This window comes from Talpa europaea, assembly GCF_964194135.1.
Source record: "Talpa europaea genome assembly, chromosome: 4".
NCBI lineage: Eukaryota > Metazoa > Chordata > Mammalia > Eulipotyphla > Talpidae > Talpa > Talpa europaea.
The window spans coordinates 13,635-41,582 of NC_140070.1; the positions used below are offsets into that span (position 1 = coordinate 13,635).

Here is a 27,948-nt window from a genome sequence, read left to right on the forward strand (position 1 = left end):
AGGCCCCCGCCACCGCCTGAGGACCGGGTGCGGCCACCCCTGGCTCACTCCCCGGCGGAGGCGGATGCAGGGATGAGCCTGGGCTTGGCAGGCTGCGCGGGCATGGTGTCGGGCATGCGCTCGCCATGCTTGTACACGCTGACCGTGACGTCGATCTTCTCGCCGCCGTACTTGTTCTTGACGTGGATGGTGTACTTGCCGGAGTCCTCGGCTGTCACGCCCGAGATGGTCAGGCTCGCGTGCTTGGCCTGCTCCACCTTCATGGCGAAGTGCTCGCTCAGCTCAATGTCCTGGTCATTCTTGAACCACAGCACCTCGGGGTCAGGGCTCCCGCACACAGTGCAGGTGAGATTCAGGGTCTGCAGGGCCAGGCGGCAGCGTCAGGGCGGCCTCGGGGGTCGCGGCACCCCGGCCCCAGCTGGCCCGCGGCTGCCGCAGCCTGCCCTGCCCTGCCAGCGCTGGACCGGCTCCTCCCTCCCGTGAGCCCAAGGACTGCAGGCCTGACGGGTGAGCAGGGCACAGTGGAGCCCGGGAACCCGGCCCGCCCTGGTTGTGGGGGTGCGCGGGGTTCTCCCAGCTTGCTCCAGCCTCTGAGGTCTCAAATTCTTGTGTTTTCACCTAAGAAAGTGCTCCCAGGTATCTACGTGTTGGTGACATTTCTATTATGGATTAAAAACTGACCTTGAAACCTGAGGCATCATTTTTTTTTAAAGAAGCGGCAGCTCCCAGCTCATTCAAGATGGCGGGACAGGTGGGTGCACCTCATCCCCACACAGGTCTGGGGCGGCTCTGGGGGTCAATGGGGGGCAGGGGCCCCCCAAGCCTGGTGCCCATGGCCCAAAGGCAGAGTCTTGGGGTCGGGGGTCCCCATCTCCTGCCTGGCCAGGTGATATCTGGGGTCGGGGCTAGGGCTATGCTGGCCTGTGCCCAAGGCTGAGCCAGCAGCCAGGTCTGGCTCCACAGTGGGCAGCCCAGTGTCCTGCCACCCGCGGGCCCTACCTTGCCTTCCATGATCGTCACCACGTCGGGCAACCCACCAACCACCTTGCCACGATCTGCAATGCAAAACCTCAGTCACCAAGGAGCAGACCCTGCCCCCAGAGTGAGCCCACAAAGGGGCTGGTGGGGCTGGAAGAGGGGTTCCTGGGGAGCGAGGGGGCCTGGAGCCACATCGCTGGAGGTGGCCCTGCCCAGGGCAGGTCCTGCAGCGTGGGCCTGCTCTGCTGAGGCTCTGTCAGGGAGTGGAGTGAACAGAACCTGAGGGCTGGAGGGCCGACCCTGCAGGGGTGGAACTCCATGTGCACGCCTTAATTCTCAGCCTGTATCAGATGCTTCGAGACCTGAAAACCCATCCTGGCTGCGGAGCGGCCCCTCCAGGCAGGCCAGCTCGCAGGGAAAGCCAGGTGCATGGACCGTGGGGACCCGCACCTCCGCAGCCCACCTTCCTCCTGTCGCTCAGGAGGCCTCACCCTCTCCTGACCTGCCCATCCTGACCTGTGCCCTGCCCCCTCCCTTCCCTTCCTGGGGTACAATCAGCCATGACTGGTGCAGCCCCTGTGGCTCACAGAGAGCTCAGAGGAGGTGCGAGGGGAGCACTGGAGCCATGCACACAGGTGTGCAGACTCAAGAGCATGGCTGTCCCATGTGGGGCTGTGGGGCCAGGGCCAGGAGGGCCCCAGTTCATATTTAATACAAAAAATTCATGCTCTGAGATGTGAACCTTCACTCCCAGCAGCAGAACAATGTCAGCTCAGTCTGACAACCAAGCAGCACTTACTTTTCTCTGCAAAAGCAGCCGTCCTGGAAGGAAAGGGGCAGAGAGAAGGGCAGGGGTGAGGAGAGTCAGGCGCAGCTAGCGGGGTGGGGGGTGCAGTGTGGGGAGCAGGGCATGGGCCTCCCACTGGCCCCACTGCCTCCACAGTGTCACGGCCTTCAGCCCTGGACCCCCGGCAGCTGGAGACTCGGGCCAGAGGGGCAGGCCGCAGCCATGTGGTGGGGGGCCAGTGGCACTGGGGCTTCAGATATTCTAGATGCTGGTGTCTGAGTAGGGCAGTCCCGGCTCACTGGCTCAGTGCACCCAGCTTGGGGCATCTGAACTCCGACGTGTTAAAAATCTGTAGTTGTTGAGTAAAATGGTGCGCTGAGAGTTGGAATGTTACTTGGTGGTTTAAAAAGAAGGTGGGACATAGAGCCATGGGGCGGCTCTAAGGCCAGCAGGCCCTCTGGAGGCCGCAGGCCATCGGCTGAGAAGGTGCCACCTGGGGCTGGGGCTGCGGGGAGGGGGGAGGGCCGCGGGGAGCTGCAAACTGCTCAAATGCATAGACTCTCTTTACAGCCCCAAATATGTAAGGTTCTTTTAAAAACGTCCGTGTGGCACTGACACATCCATGCCTGCCTCGGGTCTCCGGCACTAGGGCAGCGTGTCTGACTGCAGAGCTGAACGCGCCCTGTCCTGGCTCAGAGAACCTGTGTCCCTCTGTCCCAGCCCCTGAGGCCCTGCCGCGTGCCCCCAGCACCCACGCTTGCCAGAGCGCTCCTGTGGTGCCAACCCGGACTCACTTGAGCTGCTGGAACTCCGCCAAGGCTTCGTCGAAAGCTGCAAGGCAACGTCGGGCTGTCAGCTGGGGCCATGCACCCTCGGAGTCAGCCCCACCCGGGTTTGCTTGTGGGAACCGTGATGAGCGGGCAAGTCGGGGATCCGCCTGGGAGAGAGGCGTGGCCACCACCACCCCCACCCCTGTGGGCCCACAGGGTGGCGGTGCCACCTCACCTTGTCCGGACAGGTCGAGCGAGCGCTGGTGGTTGTCTTTGCCATCGGAGATCTCAAACGTGTACTTGCCTTTGTCCTTCTCAGTGGGCTCGCAGATCTGCAGCCAGGCCATCTCCTCGCTGCCGCCTGCCCGCAGGTGCTCGCTAGATGCCACCTTGGCATCTCTTAAAGGGCATCAGGGGCACGGCACAGTCAGGGTGTCCTATCGGCGTGGGCAGCCCGTGCAGCCTTGCCCCTGCCGACCAGGTCATGCCTCAACAGGAGGCCTGACCGCCATCTACTGGGTCTGGCACAGAGTCTGGAAGGCAACATGGTAACAGGGGGACGCTCCCAGCCCCAGTGATGTGGCCTTTAAGATACTCCACATGGGCAGCAGCTTCTCCTCAAAAAATAGAACGACCGCACCGCCCAGAGCCCCAAGGAACTGAAGGCAGGAAGGTAGATGCCAAGTGTCCCTGGTCTTCGGGGGCTTCTTGGTCTGTCTGTCGACTGGCCCTTGCCGCGGCCCTGATGGCCCCTGCCCAAGGCCTCTCCCCACACAGCCTCTGGAGGCTGCCAGCTTGGTCCATGGCCTGTCCACGCCCTGTCCAGCTCCCAGGCCACGGCCAGGCCACACCGCCCCATGCTTACTTGTGATACCAGTTCACTCTCATGTCCTCCGTGAAATACTTCATGCAGCACTGGAGCCGGATCCCCTCTGGGGTGCACAGGATCTTCAGGGGAGAGGCCGACTCCCCTGAGGAGCAGACAGACCCGGTGGGGGCGGGGCCGGCCGGGCCACCGCGTTGGGCACGCTGCCCGCTGTGCCCACATGCAGGGAGCCTGCCCATCGCTGGCACCTAAGGCCGCAGCCGGCATAGCAGGAGCCACGTCCACGGCAGACGGGGTGGTGGGAGGCAGGAAGGAGGAGGGCAGGGGAGGCGGGGAGGGGTGAAAGGAGGAGGAGGCCCCTGCCCAAGTGAGGGGGTGGGACGGGCAGGAGGCAGGGGCCACCCGCGCCCTGATGGGCCCCCGCAAGGCCGTTCACAGAGCAGCCCAGGCTCAAGGGCGAATCTGAAGCAGCCTCTGGGCCACAGGGCCAAGCGGGTTGCTGGGCTTTTTTGGGTAAAAGATTGATGCTAAACACCCCTCAGAAGCCCCAGCTGAGCAGCGCTCAGCCCACGCCAGAACCCACGCCAGAACCCCTGCACCGCCGCCCACCCCACCTCCCCCAAGCCCACCCCGCCCCGCCCGCCCCGCCCCTGCACCCGCCCCGCCCCGCCCCACCCCCTGCCCCACCGCCTGCATCCGCTCTGCCCTACCCCACCCCACCCCGCCACCCACCCCACCCCGCTGCCCACCCCACGGAAGCACCCGACAGACCTGAAACTCGGACATCACTCACCGCAGATCTTGCTGAGGGCCGAGATCATGTCCTCGTACACTAAAAGGGGGGCGCCATGAGCTGGGAGGGCTCAGTGGCTCCACCTTAGCGCCCACACCTGCCCGAGTTCTCAGGAGAAGCAGCGCCCCAGGGCGAGCCGGGACCGAGGCCCAAGGACATTGTGTTCTGGCCTCGGGTCTCGCGCCTCCCTGGGCCCGACCTCAGCCACCCTGGGGCCCAGACCCGGCATCCGTGGCGGGCGCAAGTGGCCCTCGCGTGACCCCACGTGCCAGCCAGCACTGCCAGGGCCAGAACAGCTGAGATCCGCTGTCCTGCGCAGCTGCCGAGGGAGGAGGCAGGGAGGACGCAGAGCAGAGCGGCCTCCGCACCTTTGCCGGCGATCTCCAGGACGGTCGCGTCCTGCCCCCTCTCGTCTTTCAAGGTCGCCTTGTACTCGCCATGGTCCTTCCGTGACAACTGGAGAGAAAGTGCACGTGGGCACAGCGCCAAGACCTCCCCGGGCCTGGGGACACCCGGGGGCTGCTGGGGTGTCACTGCGCCCCGCGGGCTTCCTGCTCACCTTGGGGATCAGCAGCTCGCACAGCCCCTTGTCGAGGTCGGGCATCCTGTCAGTCTCGTACAGGACGTCGTCCTTCAGCCACTTGAAGACGGTGTCCTTCTTGGTGTTTGCGGCCTACGGGCCGCAACAGGGACAGCGACACGGGTGTGAATGTCTGCAGATTTCACCCTGCAGACCCAGGAGACCCGCCGCCTTCCACACCACAGCACAGAGGCTGGGGGAAGCTGCGGCCTCGCGGCCAAGGGCATCTCCAACGCCACCTCCCCAGGAGCCCAGCTGAACACTTCCTCCCACCCTGCTGGCAAGCCAGAGGCGGGGGTCCCGGGTGATGGGGAGCCTGGGCAGCAGGGGCAGGGCACCCTGAATCTGTGGCCAGGGCAGATTCCAAAGGCCTCTGGACTGTTCAGCAGTTTGGCCACATGGCTCAAAATAAGCCATTTGGGCCGGGGCTCTGCCCCTACCAAAGTCCCTCCTAATCCCTGACATTAGTTTGAACTTGAAAGAAAGCTTTGGCGAATTCCAAAGGTGAGCGTGTCTGGGGAGCGGCGCTGGTGGGCTTCGCTGACCCCAGAGGACACGCAGCCACCCCTCCCACGCGGACGCACTGGGCTGCGAAAGTTCAGAAACATTTTGTCCCTGAAATACGCCTCTATCTCCTAGAGAGTCAGATGCTGGCCTGGAAATGGGCCCGCGCCCAGGCGCACGTTCCCCCTGCACCGCTGACCCCACAACATCCGCTGACCCGAGGGGGGTCCGAGCCGCCCCCGACAGCTCGCAGGAAGGAGGCGCGAGCGTCCGGGTGCCCCCCCCCACCCGCCCGCCGCAGCCCGAGCCGCCCGCCCCGGGGTGCTCCCCGCGGCCCGCGCCGGCCTCACCCTGCAGACGAGCCGGACCTCGCAGTCGGGCGTCACGTCCCAGTGCAGGTACTCGGAGAAGTGGGGGCCTGCGGGGGGCGAAGGCGGCGCTTGCACGGGCGGGTCTGCGCCCGAGACCCTCAGCCCGGCCCCGCACGCGCTCTCGGGCCCGACGCCCCCGTGCGCGCCGCTGCCCCCCCCCGACCCCCGGACCCCCGGACCCCGCCGCGCGGCCCCGCGAGCTCCTCGGACAGGACAGGCCGTGGGGCGCGTGCTGCGCCCCGGAGCCGGCCGGGGGGCCCGGGGCGGCGGGCGGGGAAGCGGGGTTCCCTCGCGGGCACAGGCGGGCCGGCGCCCCCCGACCGCGCCCGGCTGCCCCCGGAGCCCGCGCCGCCCGCGCTGAGCGCGCCCAGAGCGAAGAGAAGCCTTTGACTGTGACAGTAAAAATGACTCAGAGCGACAAGAAACGCCTCATTAACGCGGGCGCGTGTTCCGCGCGTTTCCCACAGAGCGCAGACCCCGAGCGGGACTTTTTCTCTAAACCCTGGGGCCGAAGCTCAGATTCCGGAGGGATCCGCTGCCCGCGGCGGTGCCGAGGCCTCGGGGCGCGGCGCGTCTCCCTCGGGCCGGCAGCCCCAGAGCGCGGAGCCAGCAGAGCACCCCGCCCGGCTCCGAACCCCGCCCCGGCCCCGCCCCGGCCCGCCCCCGGCCCCGCCCCCCGCCCCGGCCCCGCCCGGCCCTGAACCCCGCCCCGACCCCGCCCCAGCCCCGCCTGGCCCCACCCCAGGCCCCGCCCCGGCCCCGCCCCCAGCGCCGGCCCCGCCCGGCCCTGAACCCCGCCCCGACCCCGCCCCAGCCCCGCCTGGCCCCACCCCAGGCCCCGCCCCGGCCCCGCCCCAGCCCCGCCTGGCCCCACCCCAGGCCCCGCCCCGGCCCCGCCCCGGCCCCGGCCCCGCCCCCACACCGCAGCCGCAGCCGCAGCCGCAGCCGCAGCCCCGGGTCGGTGCCACGCAAGTGCCGGCCCGCGAGTGCCCTGACGCCACAGGGGCAGCTGCCCGCTGGGGCCAAGGTCACAAGGTCACGGTAGGGGCACAGCGCCGAGGGGGCCGGGGGCACAGGCAGCCCGGGCGGGAGCCCCCACCGGGCAGCGCGGTCTGGGGGAGAGAAGCTGACGGGGGAGCAGCGGGGGTGAAGGCCGGGCACGGCGCGCGGAGGGAGGGTGCGGGGCGGCGGCGAGGGGCGCTGGGGCGCGGTCGGGTGGGCGCAGAGCCGGAGACAGCGGCCTTGCCCGGCCATGCTGGGCACCTCCATCTGGGGGGGCGCCCTGAGCGCTCAGACAGCTCTGGGGGTGCTGGCAGCCACAGCGCGTCCCTGGGGCCTGTGGGGGGCACCCGCTTACCCTGCTTCCTGAGGAATTCTTTTCTCTGAAACTCGGCCTCGTCCAAGACAGCCTTGAACGCTGGGTGCAGGAAGGAGACAGGACTCGGCGTCCCGCAGAGGCTCCCGCGCTGCTTGGCGCTGCGAAGCCCCCCCCGGACCTACCGTCGCCGATGAGGACCAGCGAGGACTGGCTCTTGGCCTTCCCGTCCTGGACCTGCACGGTGTAGGTGCCCTCGTTGTCGATGGTGAAGCGGTCCATGGTCATCTCGATCAGCCCGCTGGCCTTGTCACACTTGATTCTGTATGTCTGGGGGCAGGAGGGGGGATTCCACGGAGACGCTGCCCGGCTCCCCTCTGCACTCACAGCCCCCTGTGGCCGCCGGGTCCCAGGGATCCCAGCGTAAGGCCGAGCGCTTCCACCCACTGACCAGCTGCCGAAGCAGAGGCGGGGGAGGGGCACCGCCCAGGCGGGCCAGCATGCTAAGAAGGGGGCCGCCCCTGCCCTGTGCACGGGCCACCCCGCCACCGGGCTGCCCCTCCACACAGCGGAAGCTCTGCCCCGGCCAAGCATGACCCCTGGCCAGGGCGGCCGGGCCACCTCTCTGCGCACGGCAGGGATCAGCCACTCGCTCCGCATCCTCATCCTTCTGCTCCCAAGTTGGGGGCTCAGTGGGGTGGAGGTGAGCAGAGGGGGGTTGAGGGAGGGGCAATGCAGGTGGGCAGGCACTCACCTCGCCATCAGAGACCTCCCTGTCGTTGACAACAAAGCGGAAGCTGGCGTCCGGGGACAAGTGCTCGGCCTGCAGCCAGAAGCGCACCTGCCCGTGCTCCAGGACCTCATAGGCCAGCTCGGACTTCAGGGGGATGGCTGCGGGGAGACCAGTCAGCTTGTACCCTCCCCGAGGCCGGCTGCACCCACAGCCCCAGTGGGACTATGAAATGCGTGGAGAGCACAGCCCCCGGGATGGGATGGGGCCTGAAGCTGGGCACAAGGCGGGCCCGGCTGGCCGTGGGCTCTGCAGCACGGGGTGCAGGCTCCAGGCTCCTCACAGCCGGGGCCGCATCTCGTTGCAACTGGACAGCCATGCTTGGCGCAGACGCAGGACTCGCCACAGTGACAAGCCTGCGGTGATGACACACGCTTGGCCTTACTGTGAGGGCTCAGGCGGCAGCTCGTAGGCAGGCACGGAGGGAGGGAACCCGTCCACACTGACCATGGGGAGCCCTCGGCCTGGGACACCCCGCCCAGGCCCACCCCTCGACTCTGGCACCACCCCACCCCCTGGGCTACTCACTGGGGTTTTTGATCTCATTGCTCAGCGCCATCAAACGCTCCAGCTCTGAAATCAAAAAGGTGTCCGAGGTTTTGCCCTGACAGTCAGGTTCATAACGACTGGTCAGCAGATTCAACAAATCCTCTTTCCTTGCCTCCCCCCTCCCTGACTTTTCCTTCCTTTTTTCTTTCTTTCCATCTGACCCTCCAGCACTGGCAGTGGCCGGGAGGCCCACGGTGGCCTGGACTGGAAGGTGAGCCAGGCTTTCCCTACCACAGCGAGGGCCACAGGACCACACTTGGCACGGGAGGGCTGGGTCCTTGTCAGGAAGCCCCACGCTGGGCACTGCCCTGCGGCCAGGCCGTGCTGCACAGGAGGCGGCCAGCAGGGAGGGCAATACAACCAGCCCTCCAGGGGCCGCCCCTGTGCCTGGGGAGGGGCTGTGCTGAGAGCCTCTGTGATCACTGAGGTGGGGCCAGCAAAGGCCGTGGCCTGGACACGCTGCGGAGCGTGCTCAGCTGTGGAGAGACGACTCTTGCCATTGTGACAGCGTGGCTGACCCGCCGGTGAGAGGCCGGAGGACCAAGGCTGCAGGGGCTTCTCTCCCATGAGGACGCAGAAAAACAAGGCACCGGACAGCCACGCCCCCGCCACCCCCACGAATGCAGCACCCAGGCTCCCGAGTGTGGCCAGCGGGGCCGAGGGCCAGGCTGAGTGGCGGGACCGTGTGGACACGCCCGAGGAGTCCTGCCTCACGCGCTGGACATCGTCACCCAGTCCACTTTTTTTTTAACATAAGCACCGGGCCCCCCCATCCCTGAGCAGCCAGCCCCCTGCCCCAGGGCGCCCCCGCAGCCCCCAGCAGCCCCCACCCGATGGGTGGGCGGGCGCCCCTACTGGCTTCTCCCCCAGGGGCGCCCCCAGCCTGTCCGCCCCAGGCCAGGCGGAGCTGCCTTACCCGTGGCGTCCAGGACGAAGCTGGAGGACACGCCGTCTGTGTCGCTCACCGACACGGAGTAGGTCCCCAGCGCCTCCTTGTCGGGGTCCTGCAGGTACAGCTTGGAGCTGGAAGGCGGGCGCGCAGTGAGGCCGGCGGGCGGGGGGCGGGGGGGCGGGTGGGGAGGCGGGCAGGGCCCATGGGCACTCACTGGTCCCCCACGGTCTCCACGCGGAGCCTCTGGTCCTCGGGGTTCAGCTCCTCGTAGGACTTGCACCAGGTGAAGTGGGAGGCGTCTGTCATCTCAGGGCAGTCGAAGGCCAGGAAGATGTTGCCCTCCTCGTCCACACCCGCGCTGATCTCCTTGGTCCCTGTGGGGAGGCATGGGGAGTGCTCAGGCCCCCGGGAGGCAGAGACTGGCTGGCGCCGGCGGGGTGGGGGGCACACCCCGGAGCAGGGAGACGGGCCTGGCTTCTGGTTGGGTCCTCGACCACGGGCCTCAGCCGCTGGGCAGGCAGTGCCACGCTGCCTCCTGGGGCCGCTGATGGGCCAGAAAGACCTTTTCTCTGCGCTCTGCCAAGCCGCCGCTCTGGCCCCAGCGGGACGCCCGCCCGCCTGCCCACTCACCTGGCCTGGCCTCCACCAGCACTGACTCCGACGTGTCTGAGGGCCTGCCCTCCCCACTGGCGTTCACCGCCCGCACGCGGAAGACGTAGGTGCCGCCCTGGCGCAGGTCGCTGACCTGGGGGACGGGGCTCCATGAGCAGGCAGGGAGGGGCAGCTGCTCTGGGCCGCCTGGCTAAGCGAAGCATCTGGCCAGGATGTGTGTCACAGCACGGGGATTTGTCGAGGGCGGGAGCAGGAGGAGGTGGCCTGAGCTGCACGCCAGCAGCCAGGGGCCAGAGCCCAAGGGCGGGCATGTGTGGGGGCATGTGGGGCGTGTGCAGGTATGTGTGTGCACAGGTGGGTATGGGGGCATGTGCGGTGGGTGGGGCGTGTGCAGGTATGTGTGTGCAGGCGTGTGGGGTGTGTGCGGGAGGGGGTGGGGTGGGGCATGTGTTCGTGGGAGCACCCCACTCATCTGCACGTGTGCAGTGCATGTACTTCAGAAAGCCGAGCCTGCCTGTAAGGTGTGTCTGCCTGTCCATCACTTCTGACCAAATGGACCCTGGCCCAGCACAGAGCCCCGGGGTCTGTCCCTCAGGAGCTGGGAACGGGAGGGGACCCAGCCCCTCCTGGGTGGTGGGGGTCTCGGTTGGAATAACGTGATGTTGCCCCTGTGGGCTGCACCCCCAGCTCCGAGGCCATCCACAGCAGGCCCCACCCGGCGGTGAGGCCAGCAGGGCCAGGTCCTCCAGCTAGCGCACCTGGGTGCCCTGAGCAGGCTGCGGTCACAGCGCCCCCCAGGAGGGAGAGAGGGGCCCACCTTCAAGTAGCGACTGGCTGTTGGCGCCGGGGTCGCGGTCAGCCACTCTCCCGAGCCCTCCTCCTTGTAGTCCACGAAGTAGCCGGAGACAGGGCTGCTGCCCGCGTAGATGGGGGCTTTCCAGAGCAGGACCAGAGAGGAGTCCCTGACCTCACAGAAGGTCAAGTCGTAGGCGGGACCTGGAATGTGGACTGGGTCACTGGTCCCGCTGGCAGGCCTGGCCACAGCCCCCGCAGCCCCCCCAACCCAGCAGCCCACGGCTCCGCAGGGCATTACCTGGTTCCGGTGCTGTCCAGGCCTCACACCTGAAGGCCTCGCTGGGCTCCGAGGGCTGCCCAATGCCCGCCATGTTGGCGGCTGCAATCCTGAACTCATACTGTGAGCCTTCGGCCAGGCCCCCCACCTGCGGATGGCGCCTGTGAGCACCCCACCCACTCCCTGCCACACGCCCGCCCACGCACCTCTGGCAGGTGGGGAAAATGAGGCTCAGCGTGGAAAGGGCAAGGAGCAGGTGGAGGACAGTCCTCGCACGCCAGCCCAGGTGCCCCGCGGCCACAGCGTTCACTGCCCATGGCCTTGCGAGCCCAGAACCGGCAGGGGGCGGCTCCGTGAGGGACACATGCTCCTGGGGAGTGGGGGTGGGAGAGCCAGGTGGCCTGAGCAGATGCGGGGACATGGACTCGGGGTGTCGGCCCAGCCCTCCCCTGCCCCGCCCCGCGGCCCGATGCTGCTGAGGACCTGCCCCCGGGAAGCAGCCGAGCAGTCTGGGGAGAGCAGTGGACACCCACCGTGAGGATGCACTCGCTGACCGGTGCCGGGTTGACCTCATGCCAGCGGTCCTGTAGGGCCTCGCGCTGGTCCAGGTAGTAGCCAAGGATGGCCGCGCCGCCGCTGAACTTGGGTACCTTCCAGCCCAGGGTCATGGACTGGCCGTCGCAGCTGAGGAGCGTGATCCCATAGGGGGGCGACGGCACAGCTGTGGGGGGCATTACTGGGGTCCTGGCCGCCTCCCGCATCAGTCATCCCCTATGCCCCCTGGTGTCCCCAGACACCCCCGCTCTCGTGGCACCCCCAGCACCCCCTGGCACCCTCATGCCCCACTCTCCCATTGCCCCCCAGCACCCCTGCTCTCCCAGCACCCCCAGCGCCCCCATACTCCTGGTGCTCCCAGCACCCCCCCAGTGCCCCCTGGCACCCTCCAGTGGCCCCCACTCTCCTGGTGCCTCCCCAGCACCCCCAGTGCCCCCATTCTCCCAGTGCCCCCAGTGATCCCCAGTGCCCCTCCAGCACCCCATAATTCCAATGCCCCCCAGGGCCCCCCACTCTCCCAGTGCTTGCCCCCCAGCCCCACCTGGCACACCCAGCACCCCCACTCTCCTAGTGTATCCCCATGACACCCAGCATGCACCCCCCCCAGTGTGCACACCCCAACGTACACCCCCAGGCACAGTGGAGGGCCAGGTCCCCAGGAACCGCTGCTCCTGCCCAGCACAACGCCCACTCACTGCCTGTGTGACTTCCAGGTGCCAGCTCTGCCCAAGGAGGGGGAGGGCTACTCACTGAGGGGGGCTTGCACCCTGATGGGCTCCGACTCCTGGGAGTTCTCGCTGGAGCCCACGGCGTTCACAGCCTTCACACGGAAGATGTACTGCTCCCCAGGGGTCAGGCCATGCACCACGAACCTGGGGAACGGCAGAGGTCAGGGGGCGCGGGGCAGGTGCTGGTGGCCTCTCCGCCCAGGCACAGCATCCTGAGTGCCCCCTACAAAAGACCACGTGGGCAAAGGGCAGCTCACGCTCGCAGTGCCGGCATTTGTGGGGCGGGCGGCCACTTCAGCTTTAGTTAATTGATCGAGCCTGACTCTCAGAGCTGGCCGGTTCTAGCTCTTCTTTCAACAGACTCGTCTCTTCAGCCAAGTGGCCAGCAGGAGCCCCACGCCCCGCGGGCAGCAAGGGGACAGGGTCCCCAGCAGAACCTGCATGGCTCCCCAGCACAGCAGGGCCCTGCGCAGCCCCCCTGCCCGCGGTGCCCTGCAGATCGCAGTACTCTGGGGGTCCCGCTGCTCTACGGGTCCCGGTTTTCCTTTCTCTGCCCTACCCACAGGGGCCGCCGCTGGCCTACGCACCTGTTGTAGCCGATGGGCTTGTGGTTGCAGGGCTCCCAGAGGCTGCCCCCCGCCATGCAGCAGTCCACATAGTAGCCCAGCAGGTCACCCTCCTGCTTGGGCCGGTCCCACTGCACCACCACTGAGGTCTTGGTGTTCCTCGAGGCCAGCACCCGGCCAGGGGCAGAGGGGACGGCTGGGAGGAGACAGGACACACGGAGACGGGCTGGAGCTTGGGAGGCACACCCCGACCGCCCAGCCTTTCTCCACAGGGTGGATACCCAGGTGCAGGGCTTGCAGTGAAACATGAGCAGGCAGAAGGAAGGGAGAAGCAGGGTGAGCTGGCCCCAGAGTGGACAGAGTGGGTGCTGGGCAGTCCCTGCCTGTCCCTGCCTCTGTCCCACCAGTCCCTGCCAGCTCCCAGGTGAGAAAGCCAGTCACAGGAGGGACAGCGGCCACCCCACCACGGCACAAAGCCCTGGCGAGACGTGCAAGCCTCAGGACAGGGGAGCCACTGAGGGGCATCTGCAACTGCTGATCACAAAGTCAGACCTCAGACTCGAGCAAGCACCCTCGGGGCAGACAGAGGGAAAAAAAACAAACAGGTGACAAAGTGAAAGAAGAAAAACTTTAACACCTCAAGTCACCAGGTCAGGCCGGCAAAGGGCCTGCGTGTGGGGGAGGGGAAGACCGTGCGCCCTGCCGGGGACTGACAGGCACTGCGGCTTGAGCCCTGGGCAGTGTCATGGGCACTGCCAGTCCCCCAGATGCATGGGGGCGCGAGAGGCGGGGCCTGAGCTGCCCCGGGGTTTCTCGCGCAGCTTCATGTTTGACGCCCCGAAGGGCCTTCGGCCACCCCACAGGAAGCTCCTGGGCTTGGGGCCGGGGTTTTAAATATTCCCACCTACTTCCCGGTTTCATAACAAAACGCCACACTTGGGGAAAGGTCTGGGAGCAGATGTGGCAGAGAAACCCCTCTGGGCGGCTTCCAGGGCCACTCACCCATGGCGTCCTGCACCTGGATGGGGGCCGTGACCTCCGAGGGCTCGCTCAGGCCATGCTTGTTAGCACACAGGACCCGGAATACGTAGGGCTTCCCCTCGGCCAGGTCGAAGACGGCGTAGCGGGGCGAGCGCACGGCCGTCTTGGGGTTGACCCGCTGCCAGCTGCCGCTGCCCACCACCGACTGCGGGGGACGGAAGGACCGGCTGGCGCGGGCCAGTGGCCAGGGGACACCCCGGGGCCCGCCCACCCCCTCTAGGGCACTGGGCAGGGGACACCCCAGGCCCCGCCCACTGAATTTGGAGAGCTCCGCTGAATTGGATGGGCAGTGAAGCCAAGCGGACAAGCGGGCAAGGGAGGGCTTCCAGCCAGGAAAGGACACGGGCGCTGTCCCGACAGAAGCAGACAATCGGCTGCCAGAACCCAAGGGGCCAGCACCAGAGCCATCGTTTCAGTAACATGGGAGAACTTCGGGCAATGGAGGCCATTCCAGGGGAGCCCTACGTGGCCCAAGAGGGACTGTTCCCAGCTGTGCTGCTCGCCCTGGCGGCTGACAAGGCCGCCCAGCCACATGCCGGGTCAGCCAGGCCGCCTCGGTCACTGAGCGGCCAGCTCTGAGGGACCAGGGGCCACATGTTCTGCTCAGCGTGCCGCGCGCTGCACACGGCTCCGCTGACACCCCAGCTCTGCAGGAGCCGCCCCTCGCCCAACTCTGCAGGGTAAGCTGGCAGCCGTTCCTGTGAGCGTGTCTGTGCAAGTCTGAGCGTGAGTATGTGAGTGTGTCTGAGTATCTGTGAGTGGGAATCTGTGAGTGCAAGTCTGAGTGTGAGTGTGTCTGAGTGACTATGAGTGTATCTGTATATGAGTGTGTGCATGTAAGTCTGTGTGTCTGAGTGTGTGAGTGTGTGAGTGCATGAGTCTGAGTGTGAGTGTGTCTGAGTGGCTGTGAGTGTGTCTGTATGTGTGTGTGTGGATGTGAGTCTTTGAGTGTGTCTGAGTGTGTGTCTATGAGTGCGAGTCTGAGTGTGAGTCTGATTGTGCTGAGTGTCCGTGAGTGTGTCTGAGTGTGAGTGTGCACACAGGGCCATACACACCATCTACTTGTCTCTGTCCAGGAATCAGCTGTGACCAGCAGCCTCGGCCCTGCCCTGTCCGAAGTCGCCCCCAGCAGAGACCACAGGGCTGAGAGCACAGCAGGATTCGTGGCTCCCCAGAGAAGGCTCAGCCTGGGAGCCAGAGCGTTCCCCCAGGGAGGGCCTCAGCCCCACCCTTCACTGAGCTTCTGTGACGCAGAGACGAGGGGCCTGCTGGATGGCTGCAGCAGGGACCTGGACATGCTTCCCAGCGCCCACCTCCCTCGGAGACCCACCCACTCCTGCCCCTCAGCCAGCCCCCCCCACCGTGGCGGGAATGTGGGCGGTGGAGCATGTCCCGGGGTGTGGTCAGAGAGTTGCTCCCCAGAAGGCAGCGGGTGATGTCTGGTGAAATCCCGGGGACCCGCCACCCTCTTAGAGCATGGCGCAGTCACAGGGTCTCAGCAAGGCCAGGCAACCTTCTCGATGAAATACGTCAAGGACTCCTTGCCCCGGGGGACCGGGGGCTCCCAGCTCAGGACCACGTAGGTTTGGCTGGTTTCTGAGGCGTGCACGTTGGTGGGAGGACCTGGGATCTGCACGTCGCCTGGGAAACAAGAGTCCAGAGCCCAGGTGAGCCCAGTGAGCCCAGGTGAGCCCAGGTGAGCCCAGGAGAGCCCAGGTGAGCCCAGTGAGCCCAGGAGAGCCCAGGAGAGCCCAAAGAGCCCAGGTGAGCCCAGTGAGCCCAGGTGAGCCCAGGAGAGCCCAGTGAGCCCAGGAGAGCCCAGGAGAGCCCAGGAGAGCCCAGGTGAGCCCAGGTGAGCCCAAGGCAAACAACTCGCAAGGCTGTCCCCGGAGCAGCGGTCAGGGCCACAGCCAGCATCGGGAAAGACTAACCCAGAAGCTGGTGGAGCTTCAGCGGAAGGGGGAGACTCGCCCAGAGAAACAGGGCCTTGAAGCAGACCAGAGTCGCCTGCAGCCAGGACAAGCGGGGCAGGCACGGAGGGCCAGGCTTCAGACCCCAGCCCCTTGCCTCATCTCCCGGCTGACCACGACCACTCACGCTCGGAGACCTGCAAAGCCCCTGCGTTTTGCCACCCTGGTCCATGCAACCACGTTCAAAGCTCTGAAACCTCTGCTGAATAAATAGTTGGGACCCTGGAGCAGGGGCCACAGCCTCCTGCAAGGAGCGTTGAGACAGTCTGCCGTCCGAGGTGCTCCCGCGCCTGTCTTTTCCGGATGGAACGCCAAGTGGGGGCCCCCTACACAGGCTTCCTAAGGGGCGGGTCTCCACACCAGGCCCAGCCCTGCCCCCACAGGGTGGGGTCTCCACCCCACGCCCAGCCCTGCCCCCCTCTTGTCGCCCCTCTCCCCCCACAGCCCCACCCCGGGTGTGGGCAGTGATGCAAGCAGTAGCCCCTTACCTTCCAGCTCATCCTCATAGATGACGATGTCTTTGTCCCCCTCCAGATGGACCGCTGCGGAGAGAAAGACATGCCAAGTCAGCACCAAAGTTTTCCCAAGAGCGGGCATGGCCTGTAGGAGAGGCCGAGTCACCACTGCGCGGTGGGCACTGCGCTCACCCTGGGCTGGAGCAGCCCACACAGCGCCCCTCGGCCTCCCTTCTGAACGACATCCCAGCCTGGCCAGTGGGGAAGGTAGGGTGGCCACTTGGACCACAAGGCAAGGGCGGGCCTTGCAGGAGCCTGTGCTAGGTGAACTGAAAGCCCAGGGCTGAGGCCTGACCCCACCTGTGTCCTGCTGCACTCAGATCAGCCACCCCTGAGCCAGGCTGATGAGGTGCCACGGAGGCAGTAGGGACCGCGAGGGTGACCGGCGTGGCCTCTGAGGTGAACAGCAGCCTGGAGGCTCCTGGAGGGACGCCGAGAGGACCCCGCACCGGGCAGGGCTGTGCTCCAGGGGTGGGGCGAGGGAAGCACCCCAGAAATGCCATCAGCCAAGCGGGCCACCCACCTTGCAGCCGTCTGAGGTCGGCGGGGTCCAGGGCGGCCACAGCCCCCGAGGCTCTGGAGGGCCTGCTGACGCCCGCACTGTTGACCGCCCGCACTCGGAACAGGTAGGAACGGCCTTCACAGAGCCCAGTCACAGGGTACTTGCAGACTTTCACCGGGGCGTCGTTGCACTGCACCCAGTTGTCAGTCCCTACCTCGCAGCTGTGATCAGGGAGAAGGCGGGGTGCAGGGAGTCAGGCAGCTCGTGGGGAGAGGCTGCGCGCAGCATGTGCACACGGATGTGCACATACATATGTGGTGTGTATGCGTGTGGCGTGTATACAGTGACTGCACACATGGCATGCACACACATGTGTGCAAGACGTATTCAGTGTCCACGAAGGCATGTGTGCACATCGTTGCACATGGATGGTGCAAGCCTACATGTGGTGCTTACGCGCTGCGTGCACCATCGTCACCGTGCGTTCAGTGTGTACACTGTGTGTGCACAAGTGTAACCTGCAGCCCTCTCAGGAACTGGCTGCCGGCCCTAAGCCGCCGACTTGCAGCTGGGGATCCATTTCTGCCGAGCACTGACCAGGGCCGGGCCCACCCCCAGGAAAGCGCTAGCCCCTCTCAGGAGCCGCCCACGCCGGCAACCCTCCTGCCCACGCCGGCACCCTTACCGGTCGACGAAGTAGCCGATGACCGGGCTCTGGCTGGTGGTGTTGGGCGGCTTCCAGGCCACGATGACGTAGTCCCGGTTGGCGTCAAGACACTGCAGGTCCATGGGGGCGCCGGGGGCGCCTGTGACCAGCGGGTCAGCGTCTGGGGACAGCGAGGGGACACGGTCCATCCAGTCCTCTCAGCTGCCACCAGGGGGCACTGACGGGCAGGCGCAGGCTGGGCCTGGGCCCAGCTCTGAGAGTCCCCAAGATTGGACCCAAACGTGGAGCCCCCGTCTCGATGCCTGTGTCACCTCAGCTCAGGTTGTCAAAGCTTAATAATGAGAAGAAAACGTGGCCTTTTCAGCAGCCGAGAAACGGCACCTTAAAAACTACCATTTCAAATTCTCAGAAACTCTGAGGATAATTTTCTTCTCCACAAGCTGCAAGCATGCGATCAGCCATCCTTGCTCCTGCCCTCCAGCGTGCCGTGATGTCAGCACTGCGGGGTGCTGCACCCAGATTTAGCTGCAGAACCTTCTGGAAGGCCGGCCTGCTGAAAGTGGGCGGTCCTGTCCAGCGGCTGCACTTCCTCAGGTTCTTGCTTCCTGCAGCTTCTTGCTCAAGTGCCCCAGTGAGAAGCCGAGGACTCCCTGACCACTGGCCATGTCCCTCTCGCCTGGACACCAGAGCAGTCCGCAGAGCAGTCTGGGCGACCAAGCTGCGCTACCAAGCTGCGCTGAGTCAGCAGCTGGAGCCCACAGGGCACACCACGTCCTCAGTGGAAGCTTGTCACCAGGGCCCACGAGCTGACAGAAATGGGGGGCAGGCGTCTGAAGTCCCAGCCTGAAGTTCACACCCCCAGAGTTGCTGGTGGGTGGGGCGCAGGCGGGTCTATTTAAGCAGAAAATCCCCTGACAATGCAGCCCCCCCACCCTGCTTCATGCTGTGAGATGACGGGTCTGCTCTGGGGAGACATTGATAGGGGGGGATTCAGTCACCTGCACTGGGGATGGGGACGTGTGGGGGAGCAGAGTCCCAGAGCCCCGAGTGACCTGAGGGGAGCAGCCACCAGCTACTGCAGGGGTGCGGTGATAGGGGCGGGGGGAGCCACGCAGCAGCGCAGGGGTGTGGTGGGGGGGCTGGGCGAGGCACTGGGGGGGGAGCCACGCAGCAGCGCCAGCCAGTGGAAGGGGCCCCGCCTGGCGGCCTCCACCTGTGCCCGCCGAGCCGGGGCAGCGGTGTCCTGGGCAGAGCAGGAGGGTCGGGCCGAGAGGAGAAGAGCCCCCAGAGCCGCCACCCGGAACCGGAGCACGAGGCCCAGCCCCACCGCGCCCAGAGGGCCCAAGACGCGGGCCTCGCGCCGCCTCCGGGGCTGGAGCGCGCTCGCCTCACGCGGCCTCGACGGCTCCGCACTCCACGTGCGCCACGACGGCGCTGCGCTGTGCGCGTGCGTGCATCGCGGGCGCGTGTGTGGCAGGAGCACACGCACACGCAGGTAGGCTCCCACGGGCGCACAGGCGCGCCCACGCGGGGGGGGGGGGGCGGCTGCGGGAGGGGCCTCCGGACGCGCCCACGCGGGGGGGGGGCGGCTGCGGGAGGGGCCTCCGGACGCGCCCACGCGGGGGGGGGGCGGCTGCGGGAGGGGCCTCCGGACGCGCCGAGGGCCGGCGCCGGGGACGAGGGCAGCGCCCGCAGCCGCCGGGCCAGCACCCTCTGGACGCGGGACCCAGCGACGCCGGCGGTGCCCACGCGGAGGGGGGGATGGCGCCCACTGCCCGCCTTGGCAAGCCTGCACCCCGCGGTGCCGGGGCGGGGAGGGGGTGCGGGTCTGCGGGTCCTGACTTGGGCCGGGCACCTCCTGCTGACACCCTGCTCCGCCCCTCACGCCCAGGCCCCGCCCACACGCCCAGGCCCCGCCCTCACGTCCAGGCCCCGCCCCACGCCCAGGCCCCGCCCCGCCCCGCCCCGCCCCGCTCGCCCCGCCCCGCCCCCGCCCCGCCCCCGCCCCGCCCCGCCCCGCACCTCTCACGAAGAGGAAGGCGCTGTGCTCGCTGACGCCGCCCCGGGACTCGACGCGCAGCGTGTACAGGCCCTCGTCGTCCTTGTGCAGGTGGCTGAAGCTCAGCGAGGCCTGGCCCTCCCCGAAGAACATGCTGGTCCACTTGGACTCCCGCAGCAGCACGTCTGCGGGGCGGGCGGCGGCGCTGAGCCCGCGAGGCCCGGGGGGTCGGCCCCGGGGGCCCGCCCGGGGAGCCGCCGCCAGCGCGCCCGACAGGCCGGTCACGGCCCCCACGCGGCCCGGCGCTGGCCGCCCCGCCCCGCCCCGCCCCGCCCGCCCCGCCCCTGCCCAACCCGCCCCTGCCCGCCCCGCCCCTGCCCGCCCCGCCCCTGCCCGCCCCGCCCCTGCCCGCCCCGCCCCTGCCCGCCCCGCCCCCGGACCAGGCCCCGCCCCCGGACCAGGCCCCGCCCCAGGCGCCCCTCAGCCGCCCCTGCCTGGCCTGGGGGCCGCGAGGACGCCACGCCCACACCGACTCGGGGTCCCCGTGCCCGGACGCCGCCCCCCGGCCCACTCACCGTCCCGGTACCACTCGGCCCGCGGCCGCACCCGCTTCAGATCCGGCGTCACCAGCAGCTTGCACTTGAGGGTGACCGTCTCGCCTTCCCTGCGGAAGGTGACCCCGAACTTCTCCAGAAACTGGACGTCGAAGTGGGTGTGGGGAACCACAGAAGACAGCGGCACTGTGCGGAGAAAGGGCACCTCACGGGAGGCCGGGCACACCCGCCACGGCACCGCGGCACACGGGGACTCGTGGGGACACGCGCGGGGACGCACAGGCCTCGGGACTCCGCGGCCGCCCTGGCCTGGCCCACCTCAGTGGACCCAGACCTTCCTGTCCGGGCTAGGCGCCCCTGGGCCCGGAGGAGACTGGCCTGGCCTCCCGCGGGCAGGGGCCTCGCAAACAGGGACCTCGTGCTGACCCTCAGCCTGTGGACCAGCGGGCACGGCGCTGCCCCGACGCCGCGCGGTGGGAGGGAGGGCACCGGCGCGCACCCTTGCTCAAGGACGTCGCCTGGGAATGCGCAGGGGGAGCAGGAAACGGGGCGCACGTCCAGGGCGGGGACTGGGCCAGGCTTCCCGACTGGAGATCCTGGCACGCCTAGGCCACACCCCTCGGCCTCTGAAAAGGCCTGTGCGTCCCTGTGCATGTCCCCAAGGCCTCCGAAACATGATTCTTTTAACACAGGACGCACACGTGATGGGGAGTCCCACGGAGTGGAGCGGGTCCTCGTCCCCATGGAACCCTGCAAGACACGGCAGTGGGCGGGCGTGGGCGGGCGCAGGGCGGGCGGGCGGGCACGGGGCGGGCGGCACCCTGGCCCTCACTCACTTCTCACCACCACCGCCGCACTAGTGGACACCTGGCCGTGCGCGTTGGTGGCCACTGCCGAGTAGGTCGCAGTGTCGTCGAAGCTCGCCCTGGAGGGAGAGCCAGCTGGTGCCACGGGGGCGGGGTGCACCAGGGGTGCAGCGCATGCGGGGGAGCGGAGGGGGACACGCAGAGGGGGACGTGGGGCCCATGTAGTAGGGGAGGTGTGGCTGGGGGAGGGGGTTGCACTGTGAGGCGCAGGCCCTGGCAGAGGTGGGGGCAGGCAGCCCCCCCCAAGGGGATGGGGGCACAGCAGGAGGGAAGAGCAGAGGTCCAGGATGCTGCCCCTGGACCTCGCAGGACCCTCTCTAGGGCCTCCTGTTCCCAGACCTCCAGGGTGACTCTGGTGGCCAAGGAATGGGTGGGGCGCTCGGAGTGAGCCGGAAGCATCTGCCTCACTGGGATGGCCCAGCAGCTGAGGCCCCACAGGCAGGTCTGAATCCCCGCACACCTCTTCACCTAGAGGTCACCCCGCCCACAGACTACTGCACCCATCCCTCAGTGCCCCTGGGGCTCTCCTACCCAGGAAGAGGGGTGAGGACTCCCCAAGTCCCACAGAACCAGAGCAGCGCCAGGAACCAAACATTCTGGCACGGCCAGGCACATGGCTTGGAGACAAGCAGTGTCTGTCCCGCCTTCCCAGACGGTGGGGCTGTGTCAGAACCCCAAACACCATGGGAAGGTGCCCTGCCCCCACCGCTGGGCACATCCGAAGGAACCAGGAAGGGCCTGGCTGGCAGCCTCGCCAGGCGCCCTCTGCCTGCACCAGCGGCAGCCCAGGTGGGCAGACCCTGTTCTCCCTGATGTGCCCCGTCCTCACAGAGAACCGGCCGGCAGGGTTGCAAGGAGCAGCAGGGACACCAGGCTTCTGTCGAGCACAGCTGCCCGTTTAGGCGGCTGGAAGAGCCTGACCATGTCCCGCCCACCCCTGCGATTCCCGGGCGCCCAGGGCGTGGGGGGTGTGACGCAGAAACCCACGGGGGACAGCGCTGCCTCAGCCGGCCACAAGGGCCTCTCCCCCGCAGTGCTGAGCTTTATTCCTGGCTCATCCTACAGGGGTGCATCTCTTCTAACAGTGAGACCCCTTCTTTCCCTGTAGGCCTCCACACTTTACTCAGCAATAACCCCCACTAGCGAGGCCACACCAGGCTGGAGAAGGCGCGCTGGCACCCCGAAGGTGCAGCTGGGGCCCCCAGAAGCTGCAGCAAATGGGAGAGGCTAGTGTTGTGGAAAACTGCGTGTCAGAGGCTGCAGGCACCTGAGCTCAGGATGGGCTCCGTGTCCCAGCCCCGAGGACGCCCGCCGGGCTCCACGCCGAAGACCCAGCCAGCACTGCCCTCACCTAGTTAACAGGGTGATGGGCTGGGTTTTCTTAGGGTGCCAGGCACAGTCAGGGCCTCACGCAGCTATGTCTCCGGTGGGTGCAGTGACCAGAGGAGACCTGGAAGACGCTGCTGAGCACCAGGGGTTCCGGCCTACTCTGAGAGGTCTCCTGGCTCTCCCAGGTGCCGTCCCCCACTGCACCTCGCTCAGGCCTGGTGGCTGATGAACTGACCACTGAGGTTGTGTGCTGGCCGGGCTGGGGCCCCAGGACCAGTCACCGCCCTTTCCCTCCCCACCAGTGGCCTGTTTGGCCTTCTGGTCCACCTGAACCGCGCAGGATTGGAGTGTTTCCATTGCTGCTATTATGGGGTCCCTTAGCTGGGACGGCTGAGGGGAGTCAGGAGGAAACAGGCGTGCGGTAGAGGGGAGAGATGAGGCTGGTGAGGAGGCACAGGCGCCAGGCCTCTGGATTCCCAGCTGGGTTTTCAGGGACTTACCACATTAGGGCCTCAGGGCGGGCGGCCTGACACATTAGCACTAATGAGCCTGTGAGTGCCAGTTCCTCTGAGGGCTTAGCGCAGCAGCATACACGGGGCCCAGCACGCAGGGGACCCAGACTCCACCCAGAGATACCAACCCCCACATCTGGGCTCCATGCCTCTTCCAGAGAGGGACCTGCGCCTCACCCAGCTGGTGAAGAAAGCTGAGCCCCTAAAATATCCAGACCCACCCGCTGACCTTCTGGGAAGTCCCTAGGGCAGGGGAGAGGGAAAGGTGGGGGTCTCAGGGGGGAAGCCCAACCTTGCTGCTCCCTCTCTTCTCTGTCCCACGTTTCTACTGCAGAAGGTGCCTGGGAGCCCGCAGATGCAGACGCCCGCGGGGGTGTCTGGGGAGGGGGAGGGGCCACAAGGGGGCGCTGGACAGTGTGGACAGGGGAGCGCGCGAGGGCCGTGCCCAACTCAAGACAACCTCCTCGGGAACTGAGGTTGTGACCTTTGACCCACACGCCTGCCCCCAGCCCCCACCTCACTGCGCCCCCCTCCCCAGGGCCCAGGGTGTTGCTTTCTGCCTGGACCTGTTCCCAGCAACGGAGAGTTTCCTTGGTCTCAACTGGCACAAATGTCCCTGGGGCACCTGCAGCCCCAGAGTCTGGTTTGCAGCCCCACTCAGACTGCTGAGGGGGACACACCACCCGGTCTGGTGAAGTGCAGAGGGCGGGCAAGGGGGGCCAGCACCTCGGGGCTCCACCTGCGCGACCTCCAGGGAAGTGGTGCCGACTCTGGATTTAAGATTTGCCTTGAATAGGAATTTGAATATCAAAGTCTAAAAACAAAGTGTGGGCAAGGTCCGCGGGCAGGGGGTGAGGGGTCGCGGGGCACAGAGGGCAGCGCCCGCCACTCAGGCCCAGCTGGGCTCCTGGGGAGGCAGAGCCCACCGTCCGGATCCCAGGAGGGGATCCATGAGCACCTCATGAGCGCGGGAAGGAGCGCGGATCACAGTTCATGCAAAGGGCCGAGAGCTGCCGCGGGAACGTCAAGAATTTGGCAGCAGAGGCCGCAGGGCCTGCCCGGCGGTGCCCGCGAGCGCGCTGGGGGCAGGGCGCACCGGCGGGGTCGGGTGACCAGGACTCAGCACTTGGACTCCGGGCCGACAGGTGCTGCGCCCGCGGCCCCAGCGCCGACGGGCTGGGGTTCCCCCCACAGACACCCCGGTGGACGAGAGCCAGAGAGAGGCCAATCTCGGGGTCCCTTCCCCAAGTCCCCCAAGTCCCCTGAGCTGCGGCGCAGCGCGCACCCCGTCTGAGCCCCTCGGCACCGGCTGACTCGCTCCCAGGCCTCGGGGCAGCCGACTCCGGCCCGCGGGTCAGCGGCGGAGAGCAGCCCCGAGAACACGCTCCCGCGGGCAGCCGCCCCCCGCCCCCCAGGAGCAGGCCTGGGAGAGGCCAGCCCGCGGGAGTGAGACCCGCCCGCCCAGGCCCCACCTGCCCAGCCTTGCCCAGGTCCCGCCCACCCGGGCCCTCCTCGTGCGGCACCCCCATTCCCCCCCCCCCCCCCCGCAAATCCTAAGGACCCCTCACCGCGTCCAAGTCCCCGCCCAGCGTCGGGGAGCGCCCTCGTGCAGGGGGGGCGGGCCGGGGCCGGGGCGCCTCACCTGTTGATCTCCAGCGTGTGCACCCCGTACTTGCTGTCGATGCGGTACCGGCCCGGCTCCCCCGCCTGGCAGATGAGGCTGCCGTCTTTGTACCTGGGGGCGAGCGGCGTTCGGGAGCCCGCGCACCCCTGGGCCAGCGCCTTCCCAGGCCAGGCCCGGCGCGGGGCCCCGGGAGGGGAGGCGCGGGGAAGGCCCGCTCGGCTGACCCCGGCGGCCCCGGAGGGTGTGGCCGGCGTCGGCCGCCCCGGTCCTGCCACCCGGCGACACCCCTCGGCCCGACCCGGGCTTTGCCGTCGCGCCGGGTGTGGGGGCGCAGGTGCCGGGAGCGCGCCACGTGCAGAAACGGAAACGCCCCGGACAGGTCAGCCTTGAAGACCGTCTGAACAGGGCGCGGAGACCGCGGGCGGCGGCCCAGGGCCGAGGTTGAGGGCAGCCTGGCCCGCCCGGGGAGAGCAGGCGGCCCTCGCCGGGCGCGGGTTTCGCAGTGAGGTCCCGGCGCGCTGTGGAAGCGGCAGCAGCAGGGGGCAAGCGGGGCCACGGGGGCGGCCGCCCAGCTCTCCAGAGGCGCCTCGGGCAGCAGCCTGGGCAGCGCAGCCCGCGACACTGGCTCGCGCCCTCGACACCGAAATGGAAGGCCTGGGTCCCTGACGGCCTCGCCCATCGGGTCCGTGCACCCCACGACCCCTGAGCACCCCGCCACCCCTGCACCCCGGCCCTGCATCCCCCGCCCCGCGGACCCGCGCGCGCTCACCACTGCACCACGGGCGTGGGGAAGCCCTGCACGGTGAAGCAGAGCGTCACGGACATCCGCTCCCAGACCGTGTGCGCGCGCAGGCCCACCAGGATCTCGGGGGCCCTGCGCATGGCCATGTCCGACACGCGCCGGTCCCAGGAGCCCGCGTCCTCCACCTGCGGGAGCAGCGGGTCGGTGCGCAGCGGGGGCGCGGGCGCCCCAGCCCCGCGCGGGGCCTACCAGCCGCTGGAAGCTGTGCTGGTCCAGCTTGTCCCGGGCCTGGGCGCGCGCCAGGTGCACGCTGTCCTCCATGCGGGCCAGCTCGCCCAGGAAGCGCCGCCGCTTGGCCTCGCCGTAGGCCGCCGCCGCCGACCGGAACCTGCAAGCACAGCCCCTGAGCGTGTTGGGGGGGAGGGGGCGGGGGGGGGGCGCAGGGGGGGCCTGAGGCGGACCCCGCCGGGCCGGAACAAGGGAGGAAGCCCCCTCCCAGAGCGCCCCCTCCCAGAGCGCCCCCTCCCAGAGCGCCTCCCTTCCAGAGCACCCCTCTCCCAGAGCACGCCCATTCCAGAGGGAGGGTGGGCAGGGCCTGTACAAGGCCTGCTTAGGAGGGACCCACTCTCTCCTTACACCAAAAAGGGGGTCCCAGCCTGGGCTCCCCTGGGTGTCAGGGCTCCACTATTTGCTGGAGTTGGGGTGCCCTTCAGGTGCGGGTCCTCACAGACAAGCAGCAGGTGCTGGACACACGCAGGCCCAGAGGACCGCTCCCAGGCCGCAGACGCCCCCCAGCGGGGTGAGCACACCCCAGCCTCCCCCACACTCACCATGAGCGCTGGGCACTGGGGCTGGACACTGGCAGGAGGGCAGCGGGGCAGCGCCCAGCCCACAGGACCTGGCGACCCTGGGCCCACGGCCTCGTCCACCCCACAGAGGGAGCCACGCCCACAGCGCTTTCCCACTGGAAGAATTGGGCCGAGGGCCCTCGCGGGAGAAGGAAGGGCAGCTGACCGCCGCGGCGAGAGCGCCTTCTTGTCACCAGCCGCCCAGCGGCCGCCCGCCCAGGGCCCAGGCAGGGTCCCCCGGCACCCACCTGCCCCTCTCCTCCGACTCCTCTGGCTTCTCCGGCTCCTCCCCGGCCCAGGAGGTGTCCAGCCGCTTCTTGCAGACCCTGCAGGTGGCGCCCCCCAGCGGCAGCAGTGGGGAGGCTCTCTGGGAGGACCACACCCCCGAGGAGGACTTCTGGGAGGACGACTGGGTGGAAGCCCGCCTGGCAGACACGGGACGCAGCAGGCGGTGAAGGAAGCGAGCACACGCCATGCACACGCACTGGCTAGCACACGTGACCGCCTGTGCACATGGACTGCACACAATCCCCTGCATGCACACACAGATGCACGCATGTGCTTGCAAACAGACATGTGCACGTTTGTGCATACATGGAAGCTGCCTCACACATGTGTGCACAGTGCGTGTATGCACACATGCATGTGTGCATGTGCACCCACTATCTATGCACTGCCTTTTGCGTGCTCAAACACGGGTACACACGTGTGCATGCTTAGGAGGGACCCACTCCCCTCTCCTTACACCAAAAAGGGTGCCCCCCCTCCTGTGCACACACACATGCACACCCACTGGCAGTGCACACATGTGCCTGTCAGCATGAGCCATCCTTAGCGGCTTTGCAGACCGTGAGCCCCAGTGGCCCCCGCAGCCCTGGCCCCGGGCCACGACGCCTGTCTGCATGATCTGGAGCTCCCTGGGACCGGGAGGGGCCGTGTTTGGCTTTGTTTATTGCAGGGATGGCAACGGGACACAGCACCGAAGGCCGTTCTAAATATAGGGTTCCAGGGACCCCTGCCAAGCGCCCCAGGCCGCCGCATGCCCTCACAGCGTGTCCTGGGCCCCTCACCCTGTGGCCGCAGCTCCCCGCGTGAGGCGGGGCTGTGCGCCAGAACCCCATGGGGTGGCCAAGCCAGCCGCCAGGCCGTGAGTCCCGCACCAGCTTAGCTGCAGAGCGCCACGGACAGTCTTGCCCGGCCGCCGACTCCCGCCACCACCTTCTCCTCAGCCCCTTCCCGGTCCCTTGCTCAGGGAACTTTTTAGATCAGCTCTGGGAGATCCACAGCCCTGGCACTCACAAGGGTGGGTGAGCTTGGGCGACCAGGCAGCAGGCCTGGCCCGCGGGCATGCGGAGGGTTCCTGTGTCATGGGCTCTGGGTCTGCTCCTGAGTCCACTCACCTTTTTGCTGTGTATTCATCTAGAAGGTAGCGTGTCTGGATGTTGCGGTAGGACTGGTCGAAGTGCCTGTGCCTCCGCTGGTGGAAGGGCATGGTGAGGAGCGACATCCTGGAGTCCACCTGGGAGCCAGGAGAGGGGCTGAGCTCCCCGCCCCGTGCCCCAGCTCCCACAGGGCACGGCAGCTCCAGCTCACAAAACCCAGCCCTGCAGGGCGAGGCTGGGTGGGCTGGGCACCAGGGCCCGCTGCCTCCTCCGGGAGGGCTTTGTGGGGGCCCCGGCCACGTGGAGAGGTCTGGGCCTAGTTCCCCAGACCAGGAGGGATTGACCTCCACCTCAGCCAGGGGGTCAGGCACCACCAAGGTCACCTGTGGCATCCATTTCCCCCATATTAGAAAAATGCTAACCTGCTGGGTGACCGGGCTATCCCCAAAATGCCCTAATGAAGACAGCACCCCTAGAGCCCCACCATAAATGTCCCAAAGGCATGAGGGAGCTCCTCCAGGCCTGGCCAGCTGTGCCTGGGCTAGAGAACCTGCACGGCCTTCAGGGAGGCTCTGGGAGGAGCACAGGGCAGCCAGGGCTGTGCGAGACATGCCCCTCACCGCCCACCAGGCCCCGGAGTCAGCAAGCCCCACACATACACAGCCACAGCCATCCTGTCCTCGAGGTCAGATTCCCTCATTCACCAGAA

General features: G+C 67.8%; 1 protein-coding gene across 1 annotated transcript; it reads right to left on the reverse strand.

The window, feature by feature from the left end:
- Positions 1–27,364, reverse strand: MYOM2 (myomesin 2; the record flags this gene model as incomplete). The annotated part of the gene is made up of 36 exons (XM_084232114.1): positions 1–359; positions 1,000–1,055; positions 1,778–1,800; positions 2,560–2,596; positions 2,771–2,934; positions 3,401–3,506; positions 4,155–4,193; positions 4,523–4,610; positions 4,714–4,827; positions 5,589–5,656; positions 6,967–7,026; positions 7,110–7,254; positions 7,679–7,815; positions 8,243–8,287; positions 9,180–9,286; positions 9,370–9,529; positions 9,786–9,900; positions 10,585–10,763; positions 10,861–10,987; positions 11,373–11,560; positions 12,145–12,266; positions 12,710–12,884; positions 13,691–13,874; positions 15,243–15,370; positions 16,188–16,241; positions 16,738–16,937; positions 17,402–17,543; positions 19,406–19,567; positions 19,958–20,122; positions 20,636–20,686; positions 20,773–20,861; positions 24,286–24,378; positions 25,037–25,194; positions 25,259–25,397; positions 26,106–26,282; positions 27,258–27,364. The coding sequence occupies 36 exons, from the start codon at positions 27,362–27,364 to the stop codon at positions 45–47; spliced, it is 4,419 nt and encodes a 1,472-aa protein (XP_084088240.1). The 3' UTR covers positions 1–44.
- Positions 27,365–27,948: the final 584 nt, after the last annotated feature.